Here is a 13,730-nt window from a genome sequence, read left to right as displayed (position 1 = left end):
ATTAGCATACTTTGTCTCAGGGAATATTTTACGACTGGAGCCTACCATTTAATGTCAATCCTAAAAAAACACAATATAAAATTGTAAAGGACATTATAGCCTCTGTTTTGTTATAAACAACAAACAAAACAGTGATAGGAATATGGCTAAATCATTTTCTACTTTTCCTTGTTTTTTCTTTTTAATGGATAAAGCACATTATTTTTGTAATTAGGAAAATAATAAATGGTACTTAAAAGTAATCACTTGGATTTTTGGCTACACTAATATTTTGGCTTCTTCAAGGATAATAATTTGTTTCTTCCTCACTCTTCTCAGTAGAAAATATTTGAAAATAATATTCTGTAGGCTGTGTTTCAGGATATTATTTCTGTAGCAGAAATTGATGCTAAGTAATTTTCTCAGAAGTTAATTTGTAGGAACTAAGTCAATGCCAAATGCCTGATTTTGTCACCTTTCCAAATTAGAATTTTTTCCCAAACCACTTTGAAGGGTGAACTCTACCTCTTAACTAGCAATTAGGATTTACTTATATGTTATGGTGGGTCTCATGCTGGATTTTGGACAAAATGGCTTGAAAAGTTGGTAAGTTGGTATTGGGACTATCTATTGACTTGTTTTAGGAACAGATCCTTAGAACTTCTCATCACTGATTTTTGTTACTTTGTATTAGTGTTTTCCATTATTTGTGTACCTGTAGGTAGCCTGAGAATGTCTAATTTGTGTACCTGTAGGTAGCCCGAGAATGTCTATTTCATCGAGAGAAGAGAATGGGGATTGATCTGGTTCATGATGAAGTGGAAACTGAATTGTTGACGGTGAGTACAGTCAACATCAAGAAATGTAGTTGCAAACATGTGCTTAATGTGTAGAAACAAACGAAATTTGTGTTAGATGAAGCCATTTATAAGTAAGAAGTTGCATTATAGTATCAATATGTTTATATTGATACAATATAGTATCAAATGTTTATAGCATTTAGAAAAGATTTTTTTGGGTTATAAAAGTAATAGGTGGTCATTGAGAGAATTCAAAAGATACAGACTAGGATAAAGAAAGATAAAAATCACCTGAATTTCAGTTGGACAGAAATCACTGTTAACTTTGGAGAATTTTAGTTTATTCAGAGAATTTCTTTTTATTAATCATACTTAGACACCACCCAACTTAAAGACACACAAATATGTCTTCAAGATTAGAATTATACTGTATACAAAATTTGCGTGGTGCTTTTTTTTGATGGACAAATGCTCAATGAGGTTTATTCTTAAATACAGTTGTAAGGGGACACCTGGGTGGCTCAGTTGGTTGCACGACTGCCTTCGGGTCGGGTCGTGATCCTGGAGTCCTGGGATCGAGTCCCGCATCGGGCTCCCAGCTCCATGTGGAGTCTGCTTCTCCCTCTGACCTTCTCCTTGCTCATGCTCTCTCTCACTGTCTCTCTCTCAAATAAATAAATAAATAAAATCTTTTAAAAAAATACAGTTGTAGGGAAGGCAGCCCCATTCTTTTTAAAGCATTAGTTTTTTTTAGAGCAGTTTTAGAATTACAACAAAATTAAGAGTAAGGCATAGAGATTTCCCATATAGCCCCTACTATAAGGGAATATATAATCTCCCCCATTACCAACAGCCCCCACCATTGATGAACCTACCTTGATACATCATTGTCATCAAATCTGGAGTGGGGATTAGTTATTGGTATTAAAAATATTCCCCAGATAATTTTAATGAACAACTGGAGTTCAGAAGCACTATAAAATATTGTTGGTAGGAATTAATGAAGACATAAATGAATGGACAAATCATGTGTGTGTATTTGAAGGCTTAAATAGTGTTATGGTAGCAGTACTTCTCAACATGGACCACAGATTCAACAAAAACCTTGTCAAACTCCCAGCTGACTGCTTTGTAAAAATTGGCAAGCTGATCCTGAAATTCACGTGGAAATTCAAGGGATTCAGAATAGCCAAACTAATATTGAAAAAGAAGGAATTCAGAGGACCTACACTTCTTAATTTTAAAAACTTACTACAAAGCTATAACACATGAGACAGTAGTACTGGCAATAAAGATAGGCTTGCAGACCAATGGAATAGGATTTGAGAATCCAGAAATGAACCCTCCCTTTTACAATCAATTCATCTTCAACAAGGGTGCCAACATGAGTCAATGGGAAAGAAATGCTTTCATGAACAGTGATGGGACAGTTGGATGTCTGTGTGCAAGAGACTGAAGTTGGACTCCTACGTCACACCAAATATAAAAAATTGAATATAAGTGGATCAAAGACTTAAATGTAAGAGCTACAATTGTAAAACTCTTAGAAGAAAACATAGGCATAAATATTGGTGACACTGGAGTCAGCAATCATTTCATAAATCTGACACCAAAAACACACATACAGACAATGTAAGAAAAAAGAGATCAAATGATCATCATCAAAAGGGCAAACTTTGATGCTTTAAAGAACGTCATCAACAAAGTGAAAAGACAGTCCATAGAATAGAAGAAAAATCTTCTCAAATTGTATATCTGATAAGGTTATCTATAATATATAAATAACTCTAAAAATTAAAGATAAAAAACCCCAAATAACCCAACAAAAACTAGGCAAAGGATCTGAACAGAGTTCTCCAAAGTGAATATGCACATGGCCAATAAACACAGTAAAAAATGCTCATCATGGGGCGCCTGGGTGGCTCAGTGGGTTAAAGCCTCTGCTTTCGGCTCAGGTCATGATCCCAGGGTCCTGGGATCGAGCCCCACATCGGGCTCTCTGCTCAGCAGGGAGCCTGCTTCCTCCTCTCTCTCTGTCTGCCTCTCTGCCTACTTGTGATCTCTGTCTGTCAAATAAATAAATAAATCTTTAAAAAAAAAATGCTCATCATTAGTTCATCAGGGAGATGCAAATAAAACCACAATGGAATACTACCTCACCCCCACCCCAGGATGTCTGTACTCAGAAGCACAAATAATAACAGGTGTTGGTGAGGATGTGCTGGTGGAGAGGTAAAATGATATACCTGTTTTGGAAAATCGTTAACGGTAGAGTGGCCCCATGATTAAGTAGTTCTACTCCTATGTATCTGCCCAAGAGGGGGGGAAAAAAAAAGGACATGCCTACACAAGAACTTATACATGAATGTCCACAGCATTATCCATAACAGCCATTTAGAAACAACACAAATGTCCGTCAGCTGCTGAGTGATACATAAAATGTGGTATAGCCATACAATAGAATGTTATTTAACCATAAAAAGATCCTAAAACGTTCTACTACATGGATGATCCTTGAAAATTTATGCTAAGGGAAGAAGTCAGCCACAAAGGACTGCACATTGCAGGATTCCGTTTCCATGAAATGTCTGGATTTAGGAAGTCTATAGAGACTGAGTAGATTAGTGGTAGCCTACGAGAAACAGGCTCTGGAGATTGGAAACTGGGTAACGGTGTAGGGGTATGTTGTTTCTTTGGGGTGTAATGAGGATGTTCTACCATTGGTTCTGGTGATGGTTTTATATACTAAAAAACCATTGAATTGTACAGTCAAATACATGAGCTCTATCATATATGAATTATATCTTAATAAATCTAATTTTTAAACAACCACCACTGCCACTGCTTTAGAGGTTTAATATTTTTTCAGACCAGTAGCAGAGGTTACTTTATCTCCAAATAACTAAATCTACAGTTAAAGTAATGGTTTGTCAACTGAAAGGTGCCTTGATCATTGCCAATTAATTCAAGTAATGAGTGTATCCTTAGCTTACTCAAAGTAGTGATATTAGCATATCTTTTCATTTAAACAACACTGGTCTAATTCTTTGGAATAACTCAAGAAACATTGGCAAAAAAAGAAGTAGACTTAAAAGGCCTCTTGTTGAAGAAGGTGGCCACATTGAAATATTTTCTCATGAATTCTCTTGGCTTTCATATTCAATCAGTGATATTCCACCAAATTCTCACAGAATGGCTTCTCTTGGGGAATTGATCAGGGTACCCTCTTTTTTGGTCCTCCTAGACCAGGCTAACTCCTTGAACTTTTTAAAGCCAAATGAATCTTGTATACAGATTAATAGATAAATTATTGCTGGAGACAATTCCAAAGGTCTTTGGTTGTAGGCATTCCCTATTTCCATGAATCCTTCTGCCCCCAACCATCTGACATTTATTCCATGGCATCATTTAAATTCAAATATAGTAATCATTGATCAAATTTATCAATATTTTTTTATAGCAAGAGTTTCATTAAATGCATTTTTCCCCCATTAAAGTCCAGAAATTCCCACTACATGCTCGTGTATATGTAGTATAAAAGCTCACTAGGATTTGGGGCGTTAAGTAGTATTTTCCAAGTAGTATTCCACTCATCCTTTGGCAACACCTTAGTGAATTAGGTACACACACCACCACCACCACCACCAAGCTGTAGAGAAAGATGAAGACTGAACAACACTAAAACAAAGACTGATTGCACAACTCACTATGAAAATGTGCAAAAAAGCTTCGCTACCTGTAAGGGCAGGTGGAACCTTGATGACAACACGAGGTGGGAATGTGGTTTTTCACTTCATTAATTCAGAGGATCAAAGAATGAGTCGGTAGAGTTATCGCTGAAATGAATTCCAGGCATACTTAATATTTTTATGTGAAGCAGTAAAAGAATAAGAAGACTATATAGTTGAGCAGTAATTGATATTGGAGTGGAGAAGACCTTTATAATCAAATTAGCAAAAGTGGAGACCAAAAGGGGATACTTCATAAATTTGACAGCATAGAAATCTTGGCTGTCTAAATATCAAACTCATGATGCAAAAATATAAAGGCAAGGTAGAAACTGGTTAAAAATGTACATATACTTTTATATTGTATATATTTATATCTACATTGATGACATCCATGATGGAAAAGATTGAATTTCAAATATAAGAATCCTTACAAAGTAGTAAGAAAAAAACAACAGAAAAAGCGAAGAAGCAGGTAATTCGCAAAAGAAGAAAGTCAAATGAGGAGCCAATACACAGTTAAAATATTAACCTGCCAATTTCAGGAGGTTTGTTGTTTGGGGGAGGGGTCCTATCACACTGGCAAAAATGGAGAGGATTTGGTAGTGATCGCTTGGTAGGTGAGGAGAGGAAGTGTACTCTCATTTATTGTTGTAAGTGGGTACAACTTCTCTGAAGGACATTTGGCCGCATTCTTCAAAACCTTGGAAATAACCATGCCTTTGGTGGCCTCTAAACATTTACTGAGGTGGTTCATCATGGTGTGTTTTAATGTCATGGGAAAATGTTCAGGTTTAAAAATGAAAAGGTGGGGGCCCTTGGGCGCCTCAGTTGGTTAAACGTCCCACTCATGATCTCAGCTCCAGTCATGATCTCAGGGTCGTGAGATCGAGCCCAGATGGGCTTGCACTCAGTAGGGAGTCCTCTTGAGATTCTCTTTCTCTCTTTCCTTCAGCCCTTGCTGGGACTGCTCTCTCTAAATAAAATAAAATTAAAAAAAAATAAAATCTTAAAATAAAAATAAACAAGATGAAAAGGCAGGCCACAAAACAGTGTGCATAGTGTGATTGCTCTGTGTTTGAAAAGTGAAAACAGTGACCATGTGCACTTTCTAAACATCAGAGGGAAGCGAAGAGTGTTTACTTAAAACGTCTCTGACACAACACAGGCTATGTAATAGTATATATCCTGGAGGCATCAGAATGCCCCGTGTGTGGTCGAGTAGAGGGGTACACTGTGGGGTTTGTGAGTGTAGGAGCTGAGCTGCCAGGCACAGGCAACAGAGAGAGGGCTGGCCTCCCAGTGTGGAAGTCAAGTTTCCATTTGGACCAAAGACCTGGGTCTGTTGAGGATATATGCATTGCCAGAGGGAAGTCCCTTTTTGGCAGCCCCTTTCCCTCCCCAGTTTACTTTGTTTTGGAAGAATAGCTACTATAAAAGAAGCTTGCATCAAGTTCAGCCTTGCACATCACCAGAATTTATTTATTACCTTATTGTTATACTGTTTTTGTTAAGGGTCAGAGATAAAAACAAATCCTACAGTTTTACTCCTGTCCCAACTTGTTCCATAATATAATTTTCTTATAGCTCTAGAAAGGGGTGAACCTCAGTCTAATGTTTAGATTGCAGGACCATGAAGGCATAGAGGTAAGTAAGTGGGTGTAAAAATTGTTTTATTGTCTTACTTGACGTTTTTTTCCAGGAACAGTTTTCCTTTGCTGATGTTTTGTTACATTGTTGGCTTTGGATGTTATACCCAATGATGAAAACATTAATGTGTATGTGTGTGTTTTTTTTTTCAATCGAGTAGGAGGTTGATATTATTCTGTGTTGTCAAGAAAGGATGAAGCTGCATTTGGATAAGGCCATTGCTCAACTTGCGTAAGACTTTTCAATGTGTATACAATTTAAAATCTGTCTCAAAATTGTATTTTTGTGTCTTCCACTCAAGTTTCTCTTAGGTAAGGATTTCTTATATAGAGATACACATACACACTCACACACACACACACACACACGTGCACATACACATTTTTATTTGGAGGTTAAGATGAGTACTTGGAGTGCTTGCTTTAACTTTTTAGCTAGAGAAGTAGTTTTGAGGGCTGCCTGGGTGCTCAGCTGGTTAAACATCAGACTCTTGGTTTCAGCTCAGGTCGCAGTCTCAGTGTCGAAGATTGAGCCCCAGTGGGGGCTTCATGCGCAGCATGGAGTCTGCTTGTGATTCCCTTGCCCTCTGCCTCGCCCCCGAATTGCGTGTGCACACATGTGTGCACACACTCTTTCTCAAGTCAATCAGTAAATAAAATCTTAAAAAATAATTTTGAGATGCTACAGAATTTCTGCCCTAACTTAGAGTACGGCTAAGATTAATTTCTTTTCTTTTTTTTTTTTAAAAAAAGATTTTAATTTGAGAGCAAGAGAGGAGAGAGAGACTGAGCATGCATGGTGTGGGGGGGGAGTAGAGGGATGAGGGAGAAACAAACCCCTGCTGAGCAAGAAGCCCAATACAGGACTCCATCCCAAGACCCTGGGATCATGACCCGAGCCGAAGGCAGTTGCTTAACCGAATGAGCCACCCAGGTGCCCTGGGTAAGATTTCCTTTAAACTCAAAAGACTTTCATTCTTTGAGGAGAGATTGATTTGTGTATATTCAGCCCAATAGCTGGAAAAGTAAAGAGTTGTGGCTCACTTTTATGATTATTTCCTTAACTCCTTAAAGACTTAGCCTTCTCTGATTTCCAGGGGACCCTGGTACCTGCTCCCTGGTGCTTTCGTTACACAGTGCAGTACTGTAACTCTTCACCCATCCTACTCTCCCAGAGTACAAATCCTCCTTTCCTTGGCAATAGTAGATAGTTAGGTACTTAATATTTATGGTGGGGGTTGGGGCGGGAAAGAATAATAATCAAAGGAAGGTCTTAAGCAAAGATAACAACTGTCAGCTTAGAAAATACATTGGTCGAGCCTCTTTCCCAACATGACTGGAAAGATGAATGTTCATCTGGTTATGGCCGTGGAAGCAGCATCAAAATGTCACTGGAAGGAAAGGATGCTTCTGCTTATACTGATGCTTTCAAGGATAAGATGTGAGAGAGACCCTAAAAGGACTAAGAGTTATAGAGTTATCAGTTCTGCTTGCTTTGCTTGCCCACTGTGTCCCACCGGATTGATGCTGTGCAGTTCGGTGAGGTTTAGCTGGCTGGGACCTCTCCCTCACTGTGATTGGAAGGGCTCTTTACACTAGAAATGTTGAGGATAGGTAGAAGATTAGTTAAGGATGACTGACTACACATGGTTTGGTTAATTACCATTTACCTGAGCTATAAATACAAGGCAGTGTTGTTCTGGTATTACTTTTTGGCTTCTGCTCCCTAGAAATCACAGAACCACAGTTTAGCATGGTTCACAGAATAGTGTCTGTTCTGTTTTCAGTTCCCAATCTTATTTTCTTGTGTAACTTAAAATCTGCAGCTCATCCTCCACGTTCTTCACTCTTCTTGCCCAGATTGTTCCACTGTGGAACAGCCAAATGCTCATATCAGTCTCTACTACAAACTGCCTCATTTCTGGCCCTATTTAGGTCTTTGCAGAAAGTTCTCACTCTACGTATGCACTTGTGTGGAACCTTTGTTGGTGAGCCTTTAAAGACCTGGGTTTTCATTTAATACACAGTGGATAAAATGCCTACCTCATTTCCTGGGGTGGTTTCTCCAGAATTTATGGGATCCTTAACATGGTCATTGGGCTTGGTCCAATGAAGGTGATGGGAGGAGGTTGTTCAATGCTATTTGCTTTGGAACACACAACGAAGGCCTCAGTTTGGACCTCAGCTGAAAATAGAACGTCATTAGGCACCAACATGGTAGCCAAGATTTTTCCCATTTTGGGCTCTAAGACAGGTGGGTGGGGTACTGCCTCAAGCACCTTCTTTAAGGAAGTTCTGAGGTTAGGTCAGAGGAGGTCTTGTGTCAGCCCAAGAGAGGAAGGGTAGGGGGCATCTTGGTCCCAGACCAGAAGTGAGAAAGGCCTTTAATCCCAGAGTTTCAACACAATAACCTGAGATGGGAGACTGAACACAGAATGGCAAGAGGAGGTAGCTTTCTCATCTTTCATGTCTTGCATGTTTTTTAGAATTCACAAAAATTATTTTTCAGGATTCACAAAACACAGGCTACTGGCATGCTGCTATCCTCATTTCTATTTCACATAAAAAGATGAGCTCTGGTAGGTCAAGCACTTACCTAAATGTATGAGCTAAGCTAAGGGGAAGCTGCAACTGGAATTAATCTATTCTATTCAATGTAGGCTTTACCAAGTGGCTCCAAAATGGACCATTGGACCAAAATGGTCCAATGCCAAGACGATCTTGGGTGCCAGGAACACTGAAATGATTATCATCTGGTTGTCCTGATTTTTCAAATACTATCTGTATGCTAATGATCCCCCAGTTTTTATTTCCATCCCAGACCTGTCTCCCAAATTCCAACAACCTCCTTGGTATCTACACTTGGATGTTTAATGAATGCTCAAGCTCAGTGTGTTGGCTGTACTTCTGTCTTCTCCCCAGCCTTCTTGCTCACCTCTGTTGATGGAATTCTGTTATTCCAATTACTCAGCTTCACCTCTCCTCCACCCCTTCATGTTTAATCTCCTAGAGATGTCTCTCAGCTCTCTTAAAACTTACTGGATCTGAACACTTGCTACCTCCTTCATTGTTATCCCCTTGGTCCAAGCCACTATTGCCTCTCACCTGGATAACTGTACCCATCTGCTAATGGGTCTCCCTGTCCCCTACAGTCTGTTCTAAACCCAGCACCAAATGATCTTTGAAAACTGTAAATCAGTGGTCTCTCACTTCACTTGGAGGAAAACTTGACTCCTTCCAATGTCCCCCAATGAGGCTCAGCATGATCTGCTACTTCCTCCTGCAAGTCTTGGCTCAAACATCTCCTCCTTAAGGAGTCCTATTCTGACCATCTTATTTAAATCATCACTCACAGTCTTGTTTCCTTTTCTGCTTTGTTTTTTGCATTGTTCTGCTAACTACATGATTTGCTTATTTGTTAGGGGTATTGCCTGTCTCCTCCCTCTAGAATGTAAACTTCTTTAGAGAAGAGATGCTTGCTTTGTCCATTGAGGCATTGGGGTTGAACAGTGCCTGACAGGTAGTAGACACTCAGTAATTATTTGTTGAATCAACCACCACATGAGGAAAGATGTGGGTCACCTGTCATCCATGCCCACCCCATGGACCTATCTTTTTGCTAGTGAGGTTCCAGGTCTCCTATCTGTTTGGCAGGGGAGGGAACACCATGCATCTCAGAGCCCCTTCCTTCCCAGGAGAGAGGCTACTGGAGGAGATGAGCCCGTGGGCCCCAATTCCTCATGTCCTTTCAGGCACTCTGTCTCTGGCCCCAGAGCTCAATATTTACACTTAGTTTCTATCTCCCAGAAAACTTCTTAGGCCTCACCTGACCACAAACTGAGGTCAGCAGTGGAAGGAGGGAGGCTGGATATAAATGTCTCAGAACTTCTTGGAGGAACTGCCCTCAAAGAATGGAGGAATTAGGGTTTAGAAGCAGAAAAAGAAGAAGGAAAGAGAGGCACTGATGTGGACATATCACTTTAAACCAGGGTCCAGCCTGGAACAGTGTTTGTGTTAGGAAGACAGGTCTCAGCCTTGGGGTTCCAGATACCTGCCCTCTGCTTATCTATACCTCTTCTCCCCCAAATCCCACCACACACGATGGGAGGGGCAGTGTGGACAGGGTTCTAATTAATCACATGTATGGACATCTCCAGGGAAGTCTCCTTTTAATTAGGAAGCTGAACATTGTGTGAAAAGAGTAGACACCCAGACAGCAGTAGTAGGTGGGTCCCAGCACAGAAGGGCCAATTACTCTTCCTCATATCAAATTATTTCCTAACCTGAAGCTCCATTTCCTCACTCTCTGTTACAGAGCTAACAGAGCTTCCCAGCACGAGCTGGAGAAGGACCTGAGTGATAAGCAGGCAGCTTTCAGAATCGATGATAAATGCCACCATCTGCGAAACACATCGGATGGTGTCAGCTACTTTCGCGGTGTGGAGAGGGTTGATGCGACGTAAGTTGGGCTCCAACTACCTCTATGATTTCAATATCATTTAATTCATTCTCTCTCCCTTCAAAATGACATAGCTTACAGGTTAAAATGAAAAATGTGGGAAGATGTGGGGAAGATGAAAGATATACCCTACTTTGGATCAGTCTTCAGTAAGCATGTGTATTCCTCAGCCAGGCACTTGCCTTCTCTTTTATTTTGTAGAAGAATATTTGCTGTTTACACTTATTGTGGGGAGCACTGAGTCATGTATAGAATTGTGGAATCACTTTGTACAAAGTAATAGGACGTTGTAAGTCAAACTTACCTCAAAAATAAATATTTAAAAAGCTAAAAAAAAAAGGGTGAAAATTTGTTGTTTGTATTTCTAACTATGAAGATAACAGCTACTTGAAACAGAAAAGCCTAGAAAACACAAATAAATGTAAAGAAAAGAAGGCGTTACCAATGGGCTGGATGCCCTGGATTCCATGGGGTAAAAGTTGAAAAACAACTTCATGTTTTATTACCACCGCTTGTTAAACCAGTGGTTTCTTTGCTAGGCCCCTGGCTGCAGTCTTGAGTTAATGGTCTTTTTCCAGCCATTCCCTTAAGAAATCAACTTGATTGATTGAGGTGAAATTCACCTACACACTAAAATGCATTTGGTCCAAGTGTACATTTTGGTGAGTTTTGACAAATTTCTGTGCCCATGTAACCATGACCAGGGTCAAGATAAAGTATACTTTTGTCACCTCAAAGAGTTCCCGTGTTCTCCTTCCCAAGCTGACACCCTTTTCAAGTGACCCCCACATGGATTCCCTATTGTGGGGCTGGTCACCCCCAAAGCAGCCCCATCTCTTATTGCTCCTATACTAGGAGCAATAATAATTAATTTGATTTTTAGATTCTTCAAGTGTGAATCAGATTCAAACCCTATGTCCTAAGCGGTCTGCTTGAAATGCCCCTTACTTGGGTTGAGGTGAGCAGAAATCATCATCATCTTCTCCTTCTGGGGAAGGAGATGTGCTGAGATCAAACCAGACACTCTGAGCACCTTGCCTTCCATCAAGGGCCTTCTCTATTTCCAGCATGAATTTTTAGCCATTCTTCATGGAATGTCAAGGTATGGAGCATGTAGTGTGTTATTTTTGGTCATTGTGGCCTGAGCTAACACCTTTAGTCAACAGTAAGATTCTTCTTTGATATTCCATCATGTCAACAAAGAAATGCCACCTGTAAACCCACCATGCCCAATGTTAACTATTAGTCCTTCCAGTATGGTTTCGCACACATAGAGATTTTTATTTTTATTTATTTTTATCTTTTAAAGATTTTATTTATTTATTTGACAGAGATCACAAGTAGGCAGAGAGGTAGGCAGAGAGAGAGGAGGAAGAAAGTTCTCTGCTGAGTTGAGAGCCTGACATGGGGCTTGATCCCAGGACCCTGGGATCATGACCTGGGCTGAAGGAAGAGGCTTTAACCCACTGAGCCACCCAGGCGCCCGAGATTTGTATTTTTAAAGAGTGGCATTACAGACATACTGTTTGTATAGTCTGTGTGGCTTTTCATTTCCTGATATATCAAAGCACTGTGAAAATACTCTACAACACAAGTTCGCATGCTCTATGAATTACCTTATTTAAATGTACCATAATCTATTGCTTCTCGGTCTTTTGGCCAAGATCAAGTGAAATGTACCATAATCTACTCAACTTTTTCTTTACTTTTGGACACTTAGACTGTTTTCAGTTTTTTAATGATAGTCCTAAATATTGCTGAAAATTAATATCTTCATGTATACATTTTTGGCTGCATTAATTCTTTATGATAAATTTCTATATTACTTGTTTTGGCAGCTCCATATGCTAACATTGGAATGATGCAGAGAAGATGAGCATGGGTCTTGGGCAAGGATGTCACACAAATTCCCAAAGCACTCCTTATTTTTAGTCCTAGAGATGTAAAGTAGAGCTTCGTGACCATAGTTAATGATACCATGTTGTGAATTCGAAAGTTATTAAGAGAGTAGAACGTAACAGTTTTCATTTGAAGAAAAAATAACTAACTCTGTATGGTGATGGATGTTAATGAAATTTATTGTGATAATCAATTTGCAATGTAGACATGTATCAAATTATTATGTTGTGCACCTACCTGAAATTAATGCAATGTTATATGCCAGTTATATCTCAGTAAAAAAAAATTCCGTAAATGGAATTTCTGGGTTATACACATGTGTTAGGGTCTTGGTGTATGTTGTCCTCCAGCATGGTTCTACCAATCCCACATTCCTGCCTGCAGGAGAGAAAACTTTTTAAAATATGCTCACCAGAAAATTATCATTCTCGACAGTCTTTGCTATTCTGATGAAGGGTCCTTAGTATGTTGCTGTTTTTGTCAGTACTCCTTTGATTACTCCTGAGTTTGGATATTTTCTCATATGCTTCTCAGGCCAGTGAGACACATTTCTTATGAGCCACAATACCCATATCCTTCACCCATTTCCCCGACTCTTGCTTCCCTCCCTACCAACTGGGCAGGGGACTTAGTGTGTGCCCTAGATTTACAGAAATATAAGGAACAATTAAGAAAAGTTTTAAATAAGCTTTCCTCTGATGTTTACATTTTATTCAATAAACCAGGATTCAGTGATAGGGGGTTTCCCCTTTCACAAAATGAATGATCACCTAGAGACTGTCCAGGCTGATTCATCATTGTCACCATTGTAAGGTTCTACTTTTTCTTCTTCTTCTTTTTTTCCCCACAGGGTCTCAGTGCCCGAGTCCTGGGCCAAATTTACAGATGACAATATTCTCCGTTCCCAAAGTGAACGAGCAGCCTCTGCCAAGCTAAGAGATGACATTCAAAACCTCTTGGTTGTGACTGCCAATGAGATGTGGAATCAATTCAACAAAGTGAACTTGTCTTTCACCAATCGCATTGCTGAGACCGCAGATGCTAAAAATAAGATTCAGATTCACTTAGCGAAGGTAAATCAAGTGCCCGTGGTACCCCTTAGCTGACCCAGTGAGATAGAGCAAGGGGCTTTGGGACCACAAATCTCTCACCACTCCCGGAGAGACGCTGTAAGATGTATGGCCTCCTGACCATACAGACTAAGAAAAATTAAAAA

At 39.7% G+C, this 13,730-nt stretch overlaps 1 protein-coding gene and 1 non-coding gene across 2 annotated transcripts in view; both read left to right on the top strand.

Annotated features, from left to right (window-relative positions):
- The window catches only part of TEKT3 (tektin 3), a 54,144-nt gene that overhangs the window by 29,359 nt on the left and 11,055 nt on the right, over window positions 1-13,730 (top strand). The window contains exons 3-6 of the mRNA XM_044250621.1: window positions 735-818; window positions 6,318-6,388; window positions 10,472-10,615; window positions 13,365-13,587. Coding sequence (XP_044106556.1) covers window positions 735-818; window positions 6,318-6,388; window positions 10,472-10,615; window positions 13,365-13,587 — 522 coding nt within the window. The remainder of the gene's footprint in view (window positions 1-734; window positions 819-6,317; window positions 6,389-10,471; window positions 10,616-13,364; window positions 13,588-13,730) is intronic.
- On the top strand, window positions 12,440-12,545 carry LOC122908069. The gene has a single exon (XR_006384862.1). It is a non-coding gene; the product is annotated as a U6 spliceosomal RNA (small nuclear RNA).

This window comes from Neovison vison, chromosome 5 (assembly GCF_020171115.1).
Source record: "Neovison vison isolate M4711 chromosome 5, ASM_NN_V1, whole genome shotgun sequence".
NCBI classification, from domain to species: Eukaryota; Metazoa; Chordata; class Mammalia; order Carnivora; family Mustelidae; genus Neogale; species Neogale vison.
This window is presented reverse-complemented; position numbering and strand designations above follow the sequence as displayed.